At 33.7% G+C, this 21,809-nt stretch overlaps 3 protein-coding genes across 3 annotated transcripts in view; 1 reads left to right on the top strand and 2 right to left on the bottom strand.

Annotated features, from left to right (window-relative positions):
* LOC114328112 (charged multivesicular body protein 3) overlaps positions 1–14,159 on the top strand; it is a 29,552-nt gene extending 15,393 nt beyond the window's left edge. Inside the window, exon 4 of the mRNA XM_028276885.2 lies at positions 3,090–14,159. Coding sequence (XP_028132686.1) covers positions 3,090–3,469 — 380 coding nt within the window. The 3' untranslated portion in view covers positions 3,470–14,159. The remainder of the gene's footprint in view (positions 1–3,089) is intronic.
* Positions 6,247–7,398, bottom strand: LOC126880894 (52 kDa repressor of the inhibitor of the protein kinase-like). Its single transcript, XM_050644968.1, has one exon. The coding sequence runs from the start codon at positions 7,396–7,398 to the stop codon at positions 6,247–6,249; it is 1,152 nt and encodes a 383-aa protein (XP_050500925.1).
* Positions 14,160–19,905: 5,746 nt separating the features above from the next.
* Positions 19,906–20,664, bottom strand: LOC114328111 (protein anon-73B1). The gene is made up of 2 exons (XM_028276884.2): positions 20,338–20,664; positions 19,906–20,283 (listed from the first exon to the last, which is right to left on the bottom strand). The coding sequence occupies exons 1-2, from the start codon at positions 20,488–20,490 to the stop codon at positions 20,182–20,184; spliced, it is 255 nt and encodes an 84-aa protein (XP_028132685.1). The 5' UTR covers positions 20,491–20,664; the 3' UTR covers positions 19,906–20,181.
* Positions 20,665–21,809: the final 1,145 nt, after the last annotated feature.

The following is a 21,809-nucleotide window of genomic DNA, read 5'->3' as shown; positions in this document are numbered from 1 at the left end:
TGTATTAAATAGTGTCGAAATACTGGTTACAATAGTAACTGTGTATTCTACAACTTTCCCGTCCCTAAGCATAAGGTGATTCAACGACAAAGTAAACACAATTTTAATTTTAAAACAGTAGAAAAATTTGAGCTAAAGGATCAGTTAGCACACTCTCGAAACGGTTTCAATTTTACAATCCAATCCTGAAACAAAATTTGAATGCGTGCAGATAACGACCAATCCCAGCAAACGTATTATACTATAATTCTATTAAATTATTATACTTTTTTGCAGAATAATTTTTTTCTAATATTAGTTGTCAACATAAACGTCAAAACGATAAGCAAAATCTTAAAAATAATCATAATGAATAATAAATTCTGTACTTACTGCTATTAATTATCGATTACAATCCAATTACTACTTTACGTTGTAAATATTACACGGTAAGAATTAAATAATAAGTTTGAAACAACTATTATTTGCTTTTCTACTGTCCTCTTTAAAATTCCGGCCGAAATAGGAACACTGGTCAACCGTTAGATGGCGATAGCAGCCATACCAGCGAAACTCACAGAGTATAGGCAACACTTTTTTCTTTCCAGAAAATTTCCGGTAAAAGTTATACTAGTAATCCTGTAGTAGGTATCGATGTAGCGGATATCAATTGCTCTCTTGATTTAGTGTGAATACCACGTATATTTATAACCAAGCCTTTGGTACTTAATTTGGAGTATTTGTTTGAGAGATTTGACTTGGAGAAATGTTTTTTGTGAACAGTAAAAGGTAGTCCTGCGTACAGAAACATTTTATGAACCTTAAATCAAAAGATTTGTACTGTATCAACCTAGTATTTGGAGGTGTGCAATAAGCTATGAAAAATGAAAACCTCGTAAATAATAATAAATACAACCTCAATTAAGATGAAAAACACGTATATCAAGATATACGAGGTTATCATAGTTACTTGGGCAAAGGCTCTATATACTGCAAGGATATTTACGTGTTTTTCATAGTTAATATTTGTATTTCCAATTTAATAGCAACATGTAACACTTTTAGCTCTAGGTCAATATCAGATATTTGTCTCAATGTGCTCGAATTAAAAATATGTAGCGGTAATTTTTGTTTTTAGTTTATATTATGCAGAAAATCAGTTTTTTGCCTCTCCTGTAAAATTGTAATTTAATGAGATACAAGGTTTTCACACTAAGCCATCGATAAATAAAAAAACCGCACAAAATTTGTGGTTACATTTTAGTCGAAGTTATTCCTGCCATCGTCCGTTACAACACCTGGTAGGTTTCAAAAATTCCTGAATTATATCACGTTTTTTCACCCACAGCCTGGGGTATATGGTCTTCACCTGATTCCAAGACTTTCCTTGACCTCTAATCTCGTCCTAGATGGATCTTCTCCAAGTTTGTGCTGGGCGGCCTCGTTTTCTTTTTCCTCGAGGATTCCACTCTAGGGCAGTCTGTGCAATACTGGAACTATTTTTTCGGAGTGTGTGACCGATCCAACCCCACTTTCTGGACTTCATTTAATTTTTTTATATATATCAATCGGTTTTAAAACGTCTTGCGACGTTGTCCGATGCCTAATTTCCATGACACTCTATCATCCCATTGGCCCTCTCTAAGATCTCTTGCGCTCATCGCCTTCGTTACTCCCTCTCTCCAAGATTTCTTGGGTCTTCCTCTCTTTCTGCGGCTTGGTGGTACCCATTGCATAATTATTTTAGGGAGTCTCGAGTTACCCATCCTCTGGACGTGTCCGTACCATATCAGCTGTTTTCTTTCTATGTCTGTTGTTAGAGAGCCGTCAACCCCCATTCGCTGTCTTATCTCATCATTACGTATTCTCTCTCTGCGTGACACTCCTACTGATCTTCTAAAAGCGTCCATTTCTACTGCCTCCAGTTTTCTTCTGTTGTTTTCGGTTATCCGCCAAGTTTCTGCTCCGTACAATAGACTGCTTTTAATAAGAGATTCGTAGATATTGTGTTTTCTTCTTTTTCCTATTTCATGATTCCACAGTACGCTGTTTAGAGAACCTATTGTTTTTCTGGATTGTGTTATTCTTCTCTTTATTTCTTCATCATCTTTCCCCGTTGTGTCAAAAACGATTCCTAGATATGTGTAATGGTCGCAGGGCATGATGATTTCATTATTTTCTAATGTGATGTTCGATAGTTCGGTACCTATTGGCAGGTATTTTGTTTTTTCTGTATTAATTTCTAGTCCCCACTTTCTATATTCTTCTTGTAATTTCCTTGCCATGTACTCTAAATCATCTTTATCGTTTCCTATAACAACCTGGTCATCAGCAAACTGCAATGTATATAAGCAAATCTCTCCAAGGTCTACGCCCATGCCTCTGCATTTTCGTTTCCACTCTTTCAATGCTTTTGCAACATATATTTTAAATAAGGTCGGTGATACACAACACCCCTGACGTAGACCTTTATTAACCAGGAAGCTTTGCGATAATCTGTTTCCAGTTTTTATTTGTGATGTTGACCCTTCATACAAATTTCTTAAGGCTTTTATTAGGGTGACACTAATATTCGTCTGTCGTAACACGTTCCAGAGTTTGTTTACAGGAACTGTATCGTACGCCTTCTGCAAGTCAATAAACATGAGGTGGGTTTCTTGATTTGTGCTTAATTTTTTTTTTTCTATTAGTTGTTTGAGGCAGAAGATATTATCAGTACAGCTTCTTCCTGTTCGAAAACCGGATTGTTCTTCTTCCTCTTGGTCTTTGTACTCCTTCTCAATGCGGTCTCTAATTATTCGTCCATACAAACGGCTGAATGTACTAGTCACTGATATCCCTCTATAGTTTTCACATTTAAGCTTATCTCCTTTCTTATTTTTTTACCATCTTTTATTCGGTCAGGTGTAGTAGACCTTCGTTTCTGATGATGTTTAAAACATAATACAGATTTCATACAAATGACATTTAGAAAAATAAAATGAGTTGGTAATTATAAGGATAAATATTTTTTAGATAATGAGTGCAAACAATTGCTAAAAAATAGTTACTAGCTATTATTTTCTTTTTTTTTTTTAAAGAACATAATCTGAATTATAAAATAATTTTAGCTACATTGAGGATAGCAGGCGCCCTTCAAAAATCCACCGAAGTAATGCAAGCCATGCAACGTCTTGTAAGAGTCCCAGAAGTAGCTCAGACGATGCAAGAGATGTCCAAAGAAATGATGAAAGCTGGAATAATAGAAGAAATGTTAGATGAAACAATGGAAGACCTAGAAGACACTGAAGAAATGGAAGAGGCGGCACAGAGCGAAATCGATAAAGTTCTGTTTGAAATTACAGAAGGAAAGATTGGAGAAGCTCCCCTACCTCCTACAGAACCAGCGGAACAGGTTGGGCCTACACCGTCGCGGTCTGTGGAAGAACCTCAAGAGGATGAAGAGGAAATTGAAGAAATGCAAAGTAGGTTGGCTGCTCTCAAATCTTAAAAATTATTCAATATTTTGCCTAATGAAATATTTGTTGTGAATTTCTAGATTTTACTATTTGTGATATAGTAACAATGTTTTAAAAAAATATGTGTTAAGTATTCTTATAATATTTGATACTCAAATATAGACAATTAATAGTAAATTTATTTGTAAATGTATTCAGTATTGTGTTATCACAATATAGTTGATGGATTCGACAGTTACTTGATGGAAGTTCATTTTACCCAACAATAAAACACTGAAAACTTTTATTTTCAATACTTCTACAAAATTTATTTTCACTTAGTGTCACCACAGCTGTTTCGGCAGAGTGCCTTTCTCCAGTGATTAAGTCTCTAACTGAATAGGTTGAGGAGTGGGGAGCTGTTTGACTCCATAAGAAAGCTCTGTAATAATTAGTCTTCCTAGCGCCACAGAAAAAACCCAATACCTTCTGCTCTCTCACAGATAAAGGCAAAATATCACCCAAAATAGCCAAACAAATAAAAAAGAACGGAATAACGCCAGCTTTCAGAACTAACCTCTTCTTCTTGCGGTGCTTTCTCTTTTAGTGGACGTTAGCGACTACACTGTCAAATCGGTATCTGTCCAATGCGGCTCTAAACAAAGATGTTGAATCAAGGCCGGTTCAGTCTCTGATATTTCTAACTAATGTCAACTTAAGCAAATATATTAAGAACAATAAGAGCCAAAAGAAAAAGCAATTACAGAGTGGTGTTTACAAACTGACATGTGACTGTCCAGAAACTTACATCGGTCAAACTGGCAAAACCTTTGACAAACGGATAGCACAACACAAAAGGGCGTTCAACGATAGAAAAACAGATTATATGTACGCACTTCTAGATCATAATCATTCTTTTAATGAAAAGTTTCATATTCAAAATAGAGGGCTTAAGCTATCTTTATTAGAATCTGTGAGAATTAATCAATTAAAAATAACGATATAATTCTGAATGAACAACTTAAGACAAATAGCTCCCCACTTCTTAACCTATTCAGTTAGAGACTTAAAATGCATGCACATAGTAAAGTAAATCACTTGAGAAAGGCCTGCCGAAACAGCTGTGGTGACACTAAGTTAAAATAAGTTTTGTGAAAGTATTGAAAATAAAAGTTTTTAGTATTTTATTGTTAGATTGTTATAGTTGTGTACCATATTTTTTAGCACTTTTTTAACACGCCTTTATTACACAACAATCTTTCTTTTGAATAAGTTTATTTTGTTCTAAATGTTCACCTCACCTGACGATTATGTTTTTGAAATCTTAAACTATTAGGTAGGTACTAAATTTATCATAAATGAAAGAAACGTCAGCTAAAAACAAATAAAAATACCAACATCGGTAGAGATCAATTAATTTGTGGACATTCATATTTTTGTCACATACAGTTGAGTCCCTGAGTCTTTACCCGTGCGTCATCATTTAAAGCATACGAAATAAGTCGATGATAAGTCGGAAATTGAAATTTACTAAACGCAACAGCAAGTCACTTACTGTCACTTGCTGTTGCGTTTAGTAAATTTCAATTTCCGACTTATCATCGACTTATTTCGTATGCTTTAAATGATGAGGCACGGGTAAAGATTCAGGGACTCAACTGTATACAATGCTCTTCAAACCGTATTTAAATGCACTGTACTAGTTTTGTGCTCTTGATATTAAACAGGGTCAGCAAGAAAGATACGACCAAACAGATGGCGGTATTTAAAAATTATTGTTCTCAGATTATACATGACATAGTTTTTTTTCAGAATCACTTGTTATTGTTAAGTTTATCTTAAAATTTATTATTCTGCATAATATTGGTTTAAACTATTAATTTGGCTTATGAACAAAATTACTTTATAAAAATTAATTTTAAATCTAGAAATTGACACAATTTTATAAGTTAACAATATCCTATACCTATGTATTTTTAGATTTCTCTTTTAAGAAATCAAATTAAATGTTTCAGGTTTACAATATTCAATAAAACATATTTTTTTATTATTAAAAGAATGCTCTTGAGCTGTAGATTTTGGTTATTTGCAATATTTTTTATAGTCTTTCTAAGCGATATATTATTCGGCGCGCCTTAGCAAGACGAGAAAAAATACTTTTTATTATATCACTTCCGGTTAAAAAGCTGTAAACGAAAGTGACACATTGGAGTCACACAAATAGTACATGTGATAATCAATGGACGCGTATTGGAAAGTCGAGCTCGAATATTTAGTTTCGGTTTTGATGTCATTTCCGGTTAAAAAGTTATTACCGGAAGTTTGGCAAAAATGAATCAAAATTAGAGAAATTGTAATATCAATCGACGCAATACTAATAGTTCATAGATCGACCTCCGTCACGTTGGGTGAAAACCTAGGACTTGTGAAGTCCAATTGCTGATTTTCTGGGGAGTCGATGATTTCTATTTTTTCGTAAATAAAAGATTTTCGGAAAAGGAGACAGCTTTCTTGTTGCCAATCTATAATCACTGCATAATGAGAGAATTGTTATTTTATATTAAACAAATATTTCGGGAGTAAAACAAAAAAACGTATATTTCTATTTAAAAAAAACGGCGCGGGGCACTTGGAAGTGTCGACAGAATTGAGTAATTCGTATATCGTGTTACTATTATATTATGTGGATCAGGCCCGTGCGCAGAATTCGTTTATGGGGGGGGGTTTTGACATATGTGTATCATGTTAGGTTATGAAGTTAATAAAAAATAATAAGAAACTTTTCTTATAAATGAAGACATTTTATTGTGTCTTGGTCTTGACTTGATATTCAGTTATTATATAATAAATTAACTCTGCGAGGTGTAGAAAAAAACTTCTCCAAAACTCTTTGCGGATCGACCTCGACATCGCGATGTATGTTGAGCGAAGCTAATCCGTTCAGCCGATCTTCAGACATTGTTGACCTGAGGTAAGTCTTGAGGCGACGCAATGTTGAAAAGGAGCGTTCATTCGTTGCTGTCGTTACAGGCAGAACTGCCAAAATGCGAAGCATTTGATGTACATTTGGAAACGCATCTCCATTGCACACATCGAGTGCTTCAAGCGAATTTTTAACGTTCTTTCCGGCGATGCGTTGACGCCAAAGTTTGACTTCGTCTACCCAGATGTCACGGGAATCATCCCGCAAAATTGAAGAGTATGGTTCAAACAGTTGAGCGCAGGATTCTTCATTGAAATTCTTCATTTTGTTGGGGAAGAGGCAAGCAAAGTTTGATAAAATTTTGCGGTGATTCAAAAATCGATCTTGTATATGGGTCAGAAACAAATCAATGTATGGGATGTAAATCGTTATGCGAAAATAATCTTGAACTGAATCAGTTTGTACGTTGGAGCGTTGAGTCTGTTTTGACGCGAGCCTTGGTTTCCGCAGTTCGATGTCGTATTTTGCGCTGATTTCGCTCACGGTTTTGAAAATTCCTCTGAAGTCCTTTTCGGCGTTTTCTCTTCTTTCAAGCAGGACTTGTTTCGCAGCATCAGCCAGTTCGATAGCCTCGCCAAGATCCTGGTTTTCGGACTGAAGTACTCGACTGAGAGACAAAGTCAAAGAATGTACTGAGCTCAAAATATGCATGGAGATCTGGAAATTAAATTCAAAGAATGAAGAATATACAAACATCTTATAATAGAGAGCTGGTAACGTGCTAGTGTGAGTCTTGAATTTTACCTGGAAATTTGCAGTTTTTATTGCTGAAAGAAGTTGAAAAGCTCCAGATGAAGTCGTCGGATCCTTCCAGGTGGTCGAAATCACATCAAGAGCGCGAATTACTGCTGGTTGTAAGTGCAGATAAGTTGCGACAGACTCGTGTTGCTCTACCCATCTGGTTTTGCAAAATTTTTTCAATTTCTTCAACCGACTTTCACGTAGCGTCTCATCTTCATTGATCGCATCTTGAAGAGCATTTTGGCGTTTCGGATACATGAAGAAAGTATGAATGCTTTCGAGGGTTCCCAAACAATTTCTGATTGCTGTTATATTGCATGCAGAGCTGACTGCCAAATTAAAGCTGTGAGCCGCACAATGGGAGTAGAGCGCGAGTGGATAACGCTCTCTGACAACAGCTTGGGCTCCATGGAATTCTCCGCTAACCGCTCTCGCGCCATCATATCCCTGTCCGAGAAAATATGTGCAATTAAGTCCGGAAGAATCCAAGAAATTGAGATAAGAAGTTCCTATTCCTTTTCCAGTGAAATCTGCGATAGTGATGAAGCACAAAAAATCTTCACGAATGATAAACTTCCCGTCGCTCTTATCCAAGTATCGAGTGCAAATTGAACTTTGTTCTATTCCTGCAATGTCCGGTGTCTCATCATTTTTTGCTCGAAATCTCAAGAGAGCTCGGAAATTTCCATCATTAATTAACGGTTCATCTTCAGAAATTCTCCCCGTATCCCTGGAACCCCGAAGAGCAAGCCCTTGCCGGCCACAAAGAATAATTGTTTCAATAATTGGAATCATGCGTAGTTTACTTTCATTTATAAAGTCAAGTTTTTGTTTCGAAAGTTGTAAATCAATGGATAAAGCATTTTCGTCTTCGATTTCCAGTCTCAAGCTCCATTGCAACAGGCTTCTCTTGTGATATTCTGATGCATTGTGCTTTTCGAAAGTGTCCAGTGCTTTTTTCCAGTTTCTCAATGGATTCGTGACTAACTGGCCCAAGGTTTGGCGACCAACCCCTCCCGCTCGAGCACAAAATAAGACACAGCATTTGCAAAATGCACCGTCTTCTCTCTCCGAGTACGCCAGCCATGAGTATGTCAGGAGCCAAGAGCGTTGGAACTTCAAATTTCTAGGGCCCGATGCGGGAAAACTGTAGCCGTCAGGTGGAGTCCAAATTTTCTTTTGCAATCCAGGGATTAAATTTATCCCATCAGCCGAAGACCTTTGTACGAATAATCCTATATCGTATGAACTTAGATTATCATTCGTAGAGCAAACTGGCAAACTCGTAGACAAAATATTTATTATCAAGTCGGTTTGACTTTCGTAGAATAAGGACTATTGCTAGTGGAAAATTATGTGGAAAAATTCTCGATGGGGGGGGGGGTAGAACCCCCAAAACCCCCCCCCCCCCCCTGCGCACGGGCCTGATGTGGATTAATGAAATTCTTTGTCTGCTTATTACTAAATTGTTAATTTTTTTTTAAAACCCCCACACATTTAAGTTTTTTAAAATTCCAAAACTTTAATTTTTTTCCTTAAAAATTTTGCTTAATAATTTTATTAATTTTCAAAATGTGTTAAATTATATAGAATTTATTCACATATTCATATTTACATGTTCATTATTATCTTGTATTTATGGTTAATTACTTGATTTTGATTATCATTATATTCGAAAACTAACACACTGGTTTATGATGAATAAAATAAGATTATTTTATTTTTATTTTATTTAAATGTAATTTAATTTTGTTTGATTTTATACTTTATTCATTATCATTAAGTATTATCTTGTATTTGTTTAATTACAGTGGAACCCCGATAAGTCGGCCCCCGATAACCCGGAAGTCCGGCTAACCCGGACCGATTTTCATCAGATAAACATTTTGATTTTCAATATTTTGTATTTTTCAATTTAATTGTGGCTTATTTCCAATCAAAATAGTTAATTATCAGACAATCCTTTCAACAATAAAAGTGTATGTAATATAATATTTGAGAGATAATGTGTCTAGACTCTCTGTGTCGTGTACTTATGTGTGTAATTTGAACACGAGATTAAAAATTACTCATAGTACACGCCGCAGAAACAACAGCCAGCTGTCTGCAGTATCTATTCCTTTTTATTTCAAACTGTCAGCATTGTTTAGGAAAGACTATTTAAAAAATTCTTTTATAAACAATGGTCTTTAGTATTGTGTGTCTTGTATTGTTTGGGTTTGGTTTTTTTTAGAATTGTAATGAGTAGGTAATATGTACTGTGCATATTTATAAAAATATTTCATGTTATTTCAATTCTAACGGAGTTTATCTGTAAGTATACCGTATTTTATTAATTTTTACCATATTCTCCGGCTATCTCGGATTTTCGATAACCCGGATCGGTCGTGGTCCCGATTAATCCGAGTTATCGAGGTTCCACTGTACTTCATTTGGATTATACTTAAATTTATTCTAAAAAATAGGATGTATGAAGTCGATGATCAGAATAATAAGTATATATTATTATTTATAGCACAGTATACTGCAATGTTGCTGCAAGCGTCTCGGTCACGCATGAGATTATTTCGGGCCCATGTAAAAACATACAGGTATACCGCGCGATAAGGAGTAGTCACTTCAAAAACTGACCATCAAAGTCTGCAATAAATTCTTGAGAATTATATGCATATTTAAAAATAGGGGTTTAATATCAAATTCTACTTTTGACAAAATAACTTAATTATTGAGATAAATGGTTTTAATGAATATTCTAAATGACCAAAATTTACATTTAGACTGCATTCTTTGAAATTTTTAACGCCTTATATTTTTGAGATATTGTCAATTTTATACTTCGCTTTCTAGCAGCTAAGTCACGATTACAATTAGAGTATTATTAAAAATATAAATAAAAAAAATCCCCGAGTATTCGCCTCGCCTGATGAACGAGATACCAAATAAACGAATTGTTAATTAGAGTTGGTTCATCAAATTTGGCGTTTACAATAGGTTTGTTCCAACAACGAAAAACGGTTATGTAGCGATCACGCTTCTGCGCAGGAAATAAAATACGTTCCTACAAAACAATGATCCTTCATCGCATCGTCCTGCCGATTGTTTCAATACTCGGATAAATGCAATACTCGTTGGACTGACATGCGCATAAAAACGATGCAAGCAGTTTCGTGATGATTTCTGGTCCGTACAAAAATTGTGTGTTGGAACTAACCTTATATTGACTTTATTTAATTTTGCAAATAGTTTTTCAGCTCTATAAACCAAGCTTGTTTTAATGACACTGTCATAGGCGCCCATACCCTTGGACAAGGGGGCCCTAGCAGTGGCGGCTGGTCAGGGTCGGCAGTGCCGAACCTGACATTTATGGACACATTATAGATTTTTTAAATATTTAATGTAATCAGAGTTGATGATATTCGTCTCTGTGAAGTCAAAAAATATCTGTGAGATAATACAGACTAAATTTTATTCACTGTTTTTAAAAGAATTCGATCGATCCGATACGTTAAGTGATCCCTGTGCGCTGTGCGTAAGAGACTTTTCAAATTAATGATCCTATAGCCATGCACCCGATTGCGATAGGCCCGCTTCGGCAAGCCGTCCCCAGATTGACGATTTGCTTGTAATAAGAAGCTATGGAATATTAGCCGATGGGCAACCAATTATATATTTCCCGTATTCATTTGAATGACAAGTCCGGCAGATACCAATCTGCCGATCGGTGATCTGCAAATGGCAGTAACTCAAGGCACGTACCTAGCCACGTACCTTGCTAGTGCGCCCGGGATGAAACTATAAAATAAGTGGTTTTACGTCGTTTAATTATTGATATTGTAGTTATTTAAGTTGCCAGGAATTGCCATTTAGGGGAAAGGATGAATCTGAGCATTCGTTAAATCAAGTTAATTATAGAGAACAAATAAAATTGGTTAACAAATACGATCTGGAATTTTCTAATTTACTTTCTGTCTCGAAGAGATTTAGCGGCGTGCCTAAAACAGCACAGAATGAAAGAATCAATTAGTAGTTACATTTTGATCCTTTTCGGTAGAAGTAGACGAAACTCCTGACAGAGGTAACACAATTATCAATTATTCTTCGATACGCGTTACGTCTAATATTTATCAGAGGTTTTTAGGTTTTCCGACGTGAGTAGAAGCCATAACACAGAATATATTTTTGGTGTTTTAAAGCACAGATTAAAATTTTTTGATATCAAAAATAAATTGGTAAGGCAAACTTATGACGGCGCTGCCTTGATGTCCGGTGAATTGTATGGTCTCCAGGCAAAAGCTATTACACCCCCGCTTTATTTGCTCGGTGTCATAAGTCATTTACCTCTTTGACGATTCAAAATTTAAGAGTTTATTGTACAAAATTGTATATGCTGATTCAAATATTTTCGGAAGGTGAGATAAGTTATAAAATATGTATAATTTTATGTACTGTAATTCAATAGGTACAACAAACTGTTCCCGAAATTAATAAATTATTGTTCTCAAATGTGGGCAAATTCTGATTCAAATGAACGGGATTTCTCTTGTCTCAAAAGAGTCAAAACGTATTGTCGAAACACCATGAAACAAGAGAGAATGTCAAGCTTCTCTCAAATGTCAATAGAAAAAAACTTTTAAAATCTCTCCAAAACAATAATAAATTTTACAATGACCTTCTAACCCATTTTGCTACTTCGAAACAACATAGACTAGAGTTAATTTATAAACAGGTTTAGTTTCTAAATTTATAGGAAAGAACAAAAAAAATAAACAAAAACCAAAAATCTCCTATGAAATTGAAGCCTTTTAATTAGATGGCATACCTATCTGAGGAGACAAAACCTTGCCGACCCTGTCCCTAAAGCCACGAGCCGCCACTGCCTCCTAGCTTTTGGGAAAGAACAAAAAATTAAATTTGTATTGTATATACATATATAGACAAACGTATTTTTGTCAAAAAATATCTACCCTACCTAAAAAATTTTATATGGGCGCTCTTGGACAACGTAGTTAAAGAAGTAAACCAACCCATCAAATTAAATGAAATGTTGTTTTGGAACCAACTACTTTTATACCAATAAGATTCAATTGAAGAAAATTGAGACAAGCTTATCCAAATCAAGATCCCAATAAAACATTTTATTTCTGCAACGTTTGTATCATGCCATTCAGAAATTCTGGCATGGGGTAATTTTATAGTATTTTCTAGCTGAGCTATGTTTATTTCTGTCACCATTAATCCTTAATTGAGTTACAAATGTACCTACAAGGTTTGACATCAAGTATCCAATAGGGGATAGTTTCTTTGAAGGAAGTTTATAAACTCACTATAAACACGTTTAAAATGTTTGCTGGCGAAGAATACTCTGGAGCGCAAAGAACCAACGAGTCTATTCTGACAGCTGCACGTTAGAAGTAAGCTTCGAAACATTGTGACCGAAAAAAACCACCGCTTACTTTGGTAATGTGGTGAGTAGAGATGGTCTGAAAAAACTGAAATTACAATAGGATGGTGCAAGTAGGGAGTAGTCGGGGAAGATCAGTAACAAGGTATGTGGACCACATTACAAAAGAGTTGTCCACTAAACCTTTGCTTCAGAGTTGCGGAGGGTAGAGAAAGATGGAGATAGTTTAAGAATAACCATTGAAAATTCAAGATGGCACGATGTTTGAATCGGACGACTGACTAGCCATGACGGATATCATGGTTAGACTATAATCGTAAAATCATTAGATGTATGGTTATGAGATATTAATTATTGCACCCTCTAGTAATAATTAATAAATGAGACACCAAGAACTACATACATGACCGGCACCAAACAAAATGGAATAATTGATAACACATTGGGCATATATTGGAACAGTTAGAGTTGTGCGAAGTAAAAGGTTATCTTTATCAGGTAATACATACCTACCTAATGACCATATAGTAAAAGTCAGAATCATTGAAAAGAGAACAAGGGTAAGGGAAAGTGAAAAAGATTATGAAACTTACATATAGTCATAAAATAAATAAATAATATCGGCGAAATAACTAACAAAATGTGATTAAGATTTTTTAATTTTATACATATAAAGTTGACAAAAGTTAAGAAACAGGAAAACGCCTAGTAGACGTCAATAAGAATGTCAAAAAATTGATAAAAACCCAAAGCTCCAACAGTTTATTCGCGGTGTGCAAGTACTTGGAAGGGAAACGAGAAACGACCGTGCGCGAGTCGCGGAGAAATATTGCAACTATCTTAAATAATTCATATTGTCAATTGAAATTGTCAAATTGACGTATATTTCATACCTTCTGTCATTGAAGCAGAAAAATTATATATTGCTCCACAATATTGATATGATATGCAATTATTATATAAAGGTAAATTTAATTAATTGTATTTTGAGTGCAGTACTGCATTTTAATAACTAATTTTATTTACTACATACAATTGTTCACGTTTTCATAACATAACCTGAATCTTATTTTTTCTTCTTACTATTTTTTTGGACTATGGCCTTGACAATTATCCAGTAACCAGGACTAATATAATTGGCCAATATAATTAAAAGTGCGAATAAAAGTACAGAGCGTAGAAATAGGGGTCGCTTTGCCGAACTTTCACGGTCCCAATACTGAAAATTTAAGAGAGGCATTGTAAGAAAATCATTTCGTTGCGTCAGACGGATATCAAATTAGTTCAATAGTTTGTCTTATATTGGCGAGCAAAAGTATTTTATCCGACATTTGAGAAAAACTATTTGATAAAATTAAATAAAGAATTTATTTAATAGTTTTCTTTTTAACCCATGTCCCCACCATCATTTTTTTAATGTATATTGTATAATGTTTTATATTTATTCTTAAGAGTATACTAGTCTAAAAGCACTATTTTTGTAACAAAAATAATAAAAAGTATAAAAAGGTACTTAGTTAATTTGTATAGAGTCTAATACTCTAAGGCTGTTTTTGCTAATATGCTTTACAATGTAAGTATAGTGAGAAAGTAATATATTTAACAGTTATTAATCAAATCTGTTTTATTTATAATGGTCTTAACGTTCTACAGGCGCAATTCTCTAGAGAAAACGAAATACTCAAAATTAATCCAGACAAACCAACTTTTTTATAAATGAAATCTGAGACTTCCACAACCAGCGCCAGCGTCAGAAGTAACTAAACGTCTTATCTAGGTTACAACAATGTTTTTTTTTTGGACAGTAGGTATACATGTGAATTCATCGTAACGTTTCCCTATCCTTGTTGGTAGCTTCTTCCAGGCAGGCACTCAATGTACCCAATTAACTAGTTTTGATGGGAAATAAGCCACAATTTTACTAAAAAAAATGATTTTATTAACGTTTCGACGCCCAAATTGGGTGTCTTTGTCAAAACACAAAAAATATTAATGAATTAAACAAAAATGTTGTTGCTTAGTAAAAAAATTCTAATAATTTATTTAATTTGACTCATTTATATCGGCAATTCAGACATATATTATATATTTTAAAGTAGAAGACTTTAAAATGATATTGCCAATATTTATGAGTTGCGTACCTGGGACGACTATATATAAACAATACTAGAATATAAAATATGTACTCATGTTATTTGCTTACTAATCCTGGTATTTTCTTTCTATTGACTTCCTCTTTTAGTATGGGTAACCACATCCTACTGCATTCAAAAGACTGAGTTTTCCCTCGTGATTTACTATGGAATCTCTATCGCGAAAATTTTACTGTCCCAATGGAATTGTGGTTGTCTTTTTAAAGACAGATCACATGTTATGATTTTTTTGTGACGGATATTCTTGAGTTGGGGTTGATTTCATGTAATCGAATGAACTATCTTTCAGTAAAGTCGTCCCAGGAACGCAACTCATAAATATTGGCAATATCATTTTAAAGTCTTCTACTTTAAAATGTATAATATATGTCTGAATTGCCGATATAAATGAGTCAGATTAAATAAATTATTAGAAGAATTTTTTTACTAAGCAACATTTTTGTTTAATTCATTAATATTTTTTGTATTTTGACAACGACACCCGATTTGGGCGTCGAAACGTGAATAAAATCATTTTTTTAGTAAACTTGTGGCTTATTTTCCATCAAAACTAGTTAATTGCAAAAATGCCACAAGAAAATAGCTTCAGAGCAACATCAATGTACCCATATGTGAAAATTAACAGCGGGGGTTCAAGGACAGTAACTCATATACTCAATGCATTCTACCAGACAAAACAGTTGGATTCCAGATCGGAGATAAGACGTAGCATTCCTCTTTATTTGTATTCTCGAGATGCGTTCTGATTTCTACCGCTTCACGAGTTTTTCTGGAACAGAAGTAGGAATTTCTTCAATTTTTAGAAACAAAATTAATTTTTTCAAACGATATGAAATGACCTGTATCTTGGACAGTGTTGTATTACTGTATAACGGAAGGTAAAACCAGATCTGATGCATTTTTTTAAATTCTGTGTGTTCAATCACAAATTAATCCCTTAATTTGTAATCTCACATTAATCTTAACTTCCTTAATTTTTATAGTTTCACCGTGTATAATTGTGAACCATATTGATTAATAGCTTAATTATTAGAGTCTATTCAACTTCCTGTGAACTAAAATTGCCAAATAGTTGTTATTCTAATTGTACTTCCAAGTGTTGCAATTGCGTGCTCAATTAAATTGTAGTTCTAAGCTTTCAAAGTTCAAACTTTTGTTATTATGCAAAAAGGCAATAAACTTATTGATGAATCGTAGCATTTTGGTGAGATTATAAATTAGCTTTCAGGACTATTTTGAGGTGCAGTCTATTATAAAATTTTACCTAATCAACACCTGTAGTGTAATAATTCAGTAGCTGTCAATAAAACCATATTTTTTCACTCCACGACTTCAAACATTTATTTATCATCGTCAATTGAAAAGAAACGGATACAGGGCATTAGAAAACAATTCGAACCTTATTTTACATCGAATTGTCCACTGTGTATTTTGTGTCCTTGTAAAGTGATCCTGATTACTTTGTGGGGAATTTTGCCTATTTTGTCGATAAAAGCAAATACATATATGGAAGGAAAACAACAGACAGATATAGAAGCAGAGTTAGATGTATGTGGATATGTGGCAGGAGTTACATATTGGTGGATAATCTTTTGGATTGTGAACATAGAGTAGCGATACCAAAGATTAGAAATATAACTAGTCCCATAGAAGAGTTAATGACACAATTATTTCGAGGTGAATGGTAGTATAATGAAGCATGTTTGTATGATTCAGTTTTCTTTACAGAGAATAGTCCATTTGATCATTCGATCCATGATTGACAAACATCTAGAAAGGAAAGGGGCTAATTATTTTCTACCTTCCTTATAAATCATATATTTGGATGCTGTGTATGTCAGAACTGAGGACTTGTAGACTTCTGAGTAGAACTGAATTTATTTGGTCAACATACAAAATAGATTTGTTTTTAAGAACATATATTGTGAACTTATACAGGGTGTCCAGAAACTCTACCGACAAACGAAAACAGGAGATTCCTCAGATAATTTTAAGACAATTTAACCCAATTCACCTAGTCCGAAAATGCTTCTTCAAAGAGCTAGAGCTCTTTGAAGATGGCGTCATGAAATTAGTTTTTGTTAAATACCTCCAGAACGCTTCTATTTAGAAAAACAAAAATTGGTATGCATATTTACTTTTCAGAGATGAATCGATTCCATCCGTTGAAAATTTCTAGTACCGGTCATAGGCGTCCGTTTTGGGTAAAGCAACGGGTATTTTATCGCATAACTTTTTTGTCCTTAACTTTTATGCATTTTTGACACCGGATTATTAAATTGTGAGGTATTTTAGTACTAAAAGGTACTCTTGCTTTAAGTCGGTAGGACACACCGTTTTCTAGAAAAATCGATTTGAAAGTTTTTAGTTTTTGGAATTTGAATAAAAAATGAAACAGCTTTTCAACAAAAAACGAAGTATTTTACCAACATAAAGTAAGAGTAACTTTTAGTACTCGAATACCTCATAATTTAATAATCTAGTGTCAAAAATGCTCAAAAATTCATGACAAAAAAGTTATGCTATAAAATAACTGTTGACCTACCCAGAAGGGACGCCTATGACCAGTACTAGAAATTCGCAATTAATGAAATCGATTTATCTCTGGAATATAAATAAATGTACCAGTTTTCGTCTTTCTAAACAGTTTTTTTTTTAATTTTTTTTTTTTTTTTTAATTAAAAAAACGAAAAATTTTCAAATCGATTTTCCTAGAAAACGGTGTGTCCTACTGATTTAAAACAAGAGTACCTTTTTGTACTAGAATACTTCAGTATTTAATAATCCAGTGTCAGAAATGCTTAAAAGTTAAAGATAAAAAAGTTATGCGATAAAATAACCTTTGCCCTACCCAAAACGGACGCCTATGATCGGTACTAGAAATTTGCAATGGATGGATTAGATTTATATCTTGAAAATAAAGACGCGTACGAATTTTTGTTTTTCTAAATAGAAGCTTTCTGAAGGTATTTAAGAAAAACTAATTACAAGACGCCATCTTCAAAGAGCTCTAGCTCCCTTAGGAAGCATTTTCGGACTAAGTGAATTGGCTTAAATCATCTGAAGAATATCCTGTCTTCGTTTGTCGGTAGAGTTTCTGGACACCCTGTATAATAGAAGAAATATATATTCGATATTAACAATGTAACAAAACGACTTCCTCCACAGAGCTTTGTCTACAACTGGAAAAAGCCTGGATCTGAAGGCAACATAACTCCCACTGGGAAATGAAGACTCTGCAGCAGAGGACCTAAATCAGTCCATCAAATCTTACATGACTGCAAGGCATTAGGTTGCAGGCAATATAAACTGCGCGTCATAGAAAACGGGCTCCCTAAAAAATGGGTCATTTTTGATGTCGCGTATCTCCTAAACCTGTTGTCCGATTTAGATGATTTTTTGAATATGTTATAGCCCTATTCTTTGTCAATATCTTTGTAATAATATTTTTGCAAAACAGGTAAATTTTCATTGTATACCGGGTGTACGAATCAAACTGTGTTTTTTTCTCAAAGTTCGCAACACCCTGTGGATTATTCTAGCATTTATAAAATACTGAAATTAAAATTCAACTATAGCCTCAGGCTTTATTAACATTCTGTTTCTTGATTCATTCACTTATGTTGGATAATACAAAAGTTATGTGCTTTAACAACTAGCCATGTTCTTCATCAGTACAGGGTGTGATAAGTCTAAAGTGTTTTAGGGACTAAATAAGTTCGACAAACTTTAAGGGGTAATTCTGCATTAAAAATAATGACAGTTTGCTTTATAATCATATATCCGCAAAAGCTTCGTTTCCGAGATACGGGATGTTAAATTTTTTCTTACTAACTGATGATTTATTTATTGCTTTAAAACCGGTTGAGATATGCAAATGAAATTTGGTAGGTTTTAAGAGATGGTTATTGTGCATTTTTTGACATTCAACTAAGAATTTTATATTCACTATTGGAGCGCATACGGGTAATATGACCGATCATATTATTCGTATGTACGCCAATGGTGAATAAAAAATTCTTAATTGTATATCAAAAAATGTTAAAAAATTACGTCTTAAAACCCACCAAATTTCATTTGCATATCTCAACCGGTTTTAGGGCAATAAATAAATCGTCAATTTTTAAGAAAAAATTCAACATCCTGTATGTCGGAAACGAAGCATTTGCGGATATATGTTTATAAAGCAACCGGTCATTATGTTTTCATGCAGAATTACCCCTTAAAGTTTGTCGTACTTCTTTAGAAACACCCTGTACTGATAAAGAGCATGCCTAGTTGTTAAAGTACATAACTTTTGTATTATCCATCATAAATGAATGAGTCAAAAAACAGAATGTTAAGAAAACCTGAGGCTATAGTTGGGTTTTAATTTCAGTATTTTATAAATGCTAGAATATGCCACAGGGTGTTGCGAACTTTGAGAAAAAAACACAGTTTGATTCGTACACCCGGTATATAATGAAAGTTTACCTGTTTTGCAAAAATATTAATACAATGATATTGACAAAGAATAGGGCTATAACATATTCAAAAAATCACTTAAATCGGACAACAGGCTTAGGAGATACGCGACATCAAAAATGACCCATTTTTTAGGGTGCCCGTTTTCTATGACGCGCAGTTTACTTATACAGTAAAACCTTGATATAACGGACCTCTATTTAATGGACAAAAAATCTGGTCAAATGTAAAAAAATTAAAAACGTCCTGTTAATATTATACATACTTAACCCTGCCCTTACCAAGATACACTGCATAACAACGGGGTTCCCGTGGACCCCAAACACTGTAATTTACAAAGAATTTCAATAAACATGATATGCTATAATAAAAAGTTGAGGACACATTTCTAAATAGTCTGTGTGTTTGGATGTATGACCTTAGTTTGAACCAATTGGCCAGCTCAAATTTTCTTTTATTATCTTTTTCATAGACACAATTTCCTAATTTTAACTGATGTACATTATATTTTAATAATAAAATACATACTAATATTAAACAATATACTATACTTATACTAAACCACTAATTGATATTAAAATAAATAGTCTGATTTATTTTAAAAGTATTTTTATATAACGGACTTTTGGCTTTAACAGACTCCCCATCCCCCTAATTAGTCAGTTATATCGAGGTTTTACTGTATTGAATACTGCCTCACACAAACAAGTTTAGATTGTTGTTTAAGTGTAAAGATAAATTGAAATATTGTATTAATTTTCAGCATATTATATTTTTTAATACATCTTCTTTATTTTACAGTAAAAATTGCAAAATAAAAGTTGTTTACTGTACTACAGTTCAGTAAATAACATTCTTCATAATGACTTTAATCTCTTAAAACTAAACCAAATAGTTTTCAGTTATAAAAGAAATAACGCATGCAGCTACCACTAAGAAAGCTTTTAAAAATAAGTTAATATCACACAAATATAAAATCCTAATTCCACAGATAGTACAGACTAAACATAATATGTATAGGCTTTAACGTCTCTTTTTCTTTTCTTGCTTTCTGCCTCTATGATAAGGCCTTCTTGGAGTATTTTGTGGGGTACTTTGTTCAGAACTTTCATCATCACTGTCGATCTAAAATTCACAATGCATAACTAATTTTGAACTAAATATTTTAATAACTCTTACCCTCGAGCCCCATGAAAGATTGTCTTCTGGTGAGTCAGATATAAAAATACAAGCTACTAGACAAACTATTTGGAATATCGCACCTAAATATAAACCATAGCGGACTATGGTTACAGTCATGTCTTCTACACCTATATTTATAGCAGTATTCATTTTGATACTAGAGATAAAACAATACAATTGTTGTTTTACTCTGCGTAAACCCTCAATTAAAGTGACTTTTTTTAATTGTTCCTTTTATTTTTCACTGGAACTGAGCTGACCAAAACAAAACAGAATTAATCAATATTTTGATTTAAATTCATTTTCATTTTGTCACTTTTGACAGTGACGTTTAAAATTGAGGTTAAAGTTAAAGGTCAGTCACATTTCGGATTCACAGTGTGTCACAGAGTAGAGACGATTTACCATAGTAGGAGAATAGAGTTTTTCCAGGGAGATAAAAATTAGGTTGGAGAAAATAAAAGTTAGGAAGAGTTCATCGCATATTTGATCAATAATTGAGGAATTTTTATATAAATGTATATTATTAACTTCACAAATTTAATTCAGTTCACTCTACCTTTAAAAATCTCTAGAGCAGGGGTATGGAAAGTGCGAATTGCCATGATGGTTTCCGATATAGAGGAGATGACACATGAAGAAGGAGACCTTTACAAAATGATTGTAATAAGTAGGAAATAAGTTTTCTCCCTTCAACGCCGCGTCCCACCATCAAATAATTTGATCAAACTGGTTTGAACGAAAGTGACAGTTAGTGACGTCACATCCGGAGTGTTCATTGTGGATAATAATGAAAAATTTTAATTTTAAATAAAGTACAAACAAGTTAGACAACTCAATACAAAAAATTTGATCAAACTAGAGAGCACAGATTTTTAGAATTTCAAAAAAAAGCAATTGTGACGTCACTTTGACGTACTTCCGGAGTTTGCTCAAACTGTTTGATCATATTATTTGATGGTGAGACGCGGCCTTCAGACTAAAATTTAAAGCTCTTTAAAAATTCTTATTCCATGATGTTTAAAATGCTTTGATATTTATGTCATCAAGATCTGGTAATAGAATAGGTATTCGCTCTGAGCGTTAACAAAGTGTCAAAGCAAAATCGACCGACCTGCTCATGGTGGCGGTTTTTTGAAATTTTATCAGGACGCTATGTGTATGTTTAAATGAGACATTTAAAAAAATGCCGTGCCGCTAGTGATATTATGTATAGGGCTTTTCATCGATTGTCATTTGTTTCGAGCTTCTGTCATGTGTCACATAATATTAATATATCTACGTCATACGTCTTTGGTTTGTATCATTGTATATACCAATAACGTATGTCGTAGATATATTAATATTATGTGACACATGACAGAAGCTCGAAACAAATGACTGTGAATGAAAAGCCCTATTAATATAAACAGAAAATAAAAACGCACTTAATCTGATATAAATTCTTCTATTTCCAATATTGATTATCA

The sequence above is a fragment of the Diabrotica virgifera genome, chromosome 2, assembly GCF_917563875.1.
Source record: "Diabrotica virgifera virgifera chromosome 2, PGI_DIABVI_V3a".
Taxonomy (NCBI): domain Eukaryota; kingdom Metazoa; phylum Arthropoda; class Insecta; order Coleoptera; family Chrysomelidae; genus Diabrotica; species Diabrotica virgifera.
The sequence above is the reverse complement of the archived record's forward strand: the minus strand, read 5'-3'. Positions and strand labels throughout refer to the sequence as shown.

Excerpts from the sequence above, each read along its gene's own strand:
- LOC126880894 (XM_050644968.1), bottom strand. The coding sequence starts at position 7,398 with ATGTATCCGAAACGCCAAAATGCTCTTCAAGATGCGATCAATGAAGAT.
- LOC114328111 (XM_028276884.2), bottom strand. The coding sequence starts at position 20,490 with ATGAATACTGCTATAAATATAGGTGTAGAAGACATGACTGTAACCATA. Across the intron at positions 20,284-20,337 it reads ATCTTTCATGGGGCTCGAGG|ATCGACAGTGATGATGAAAG; the intron begins GTAAGAGTTATT and ends TGTGAATTTTAG.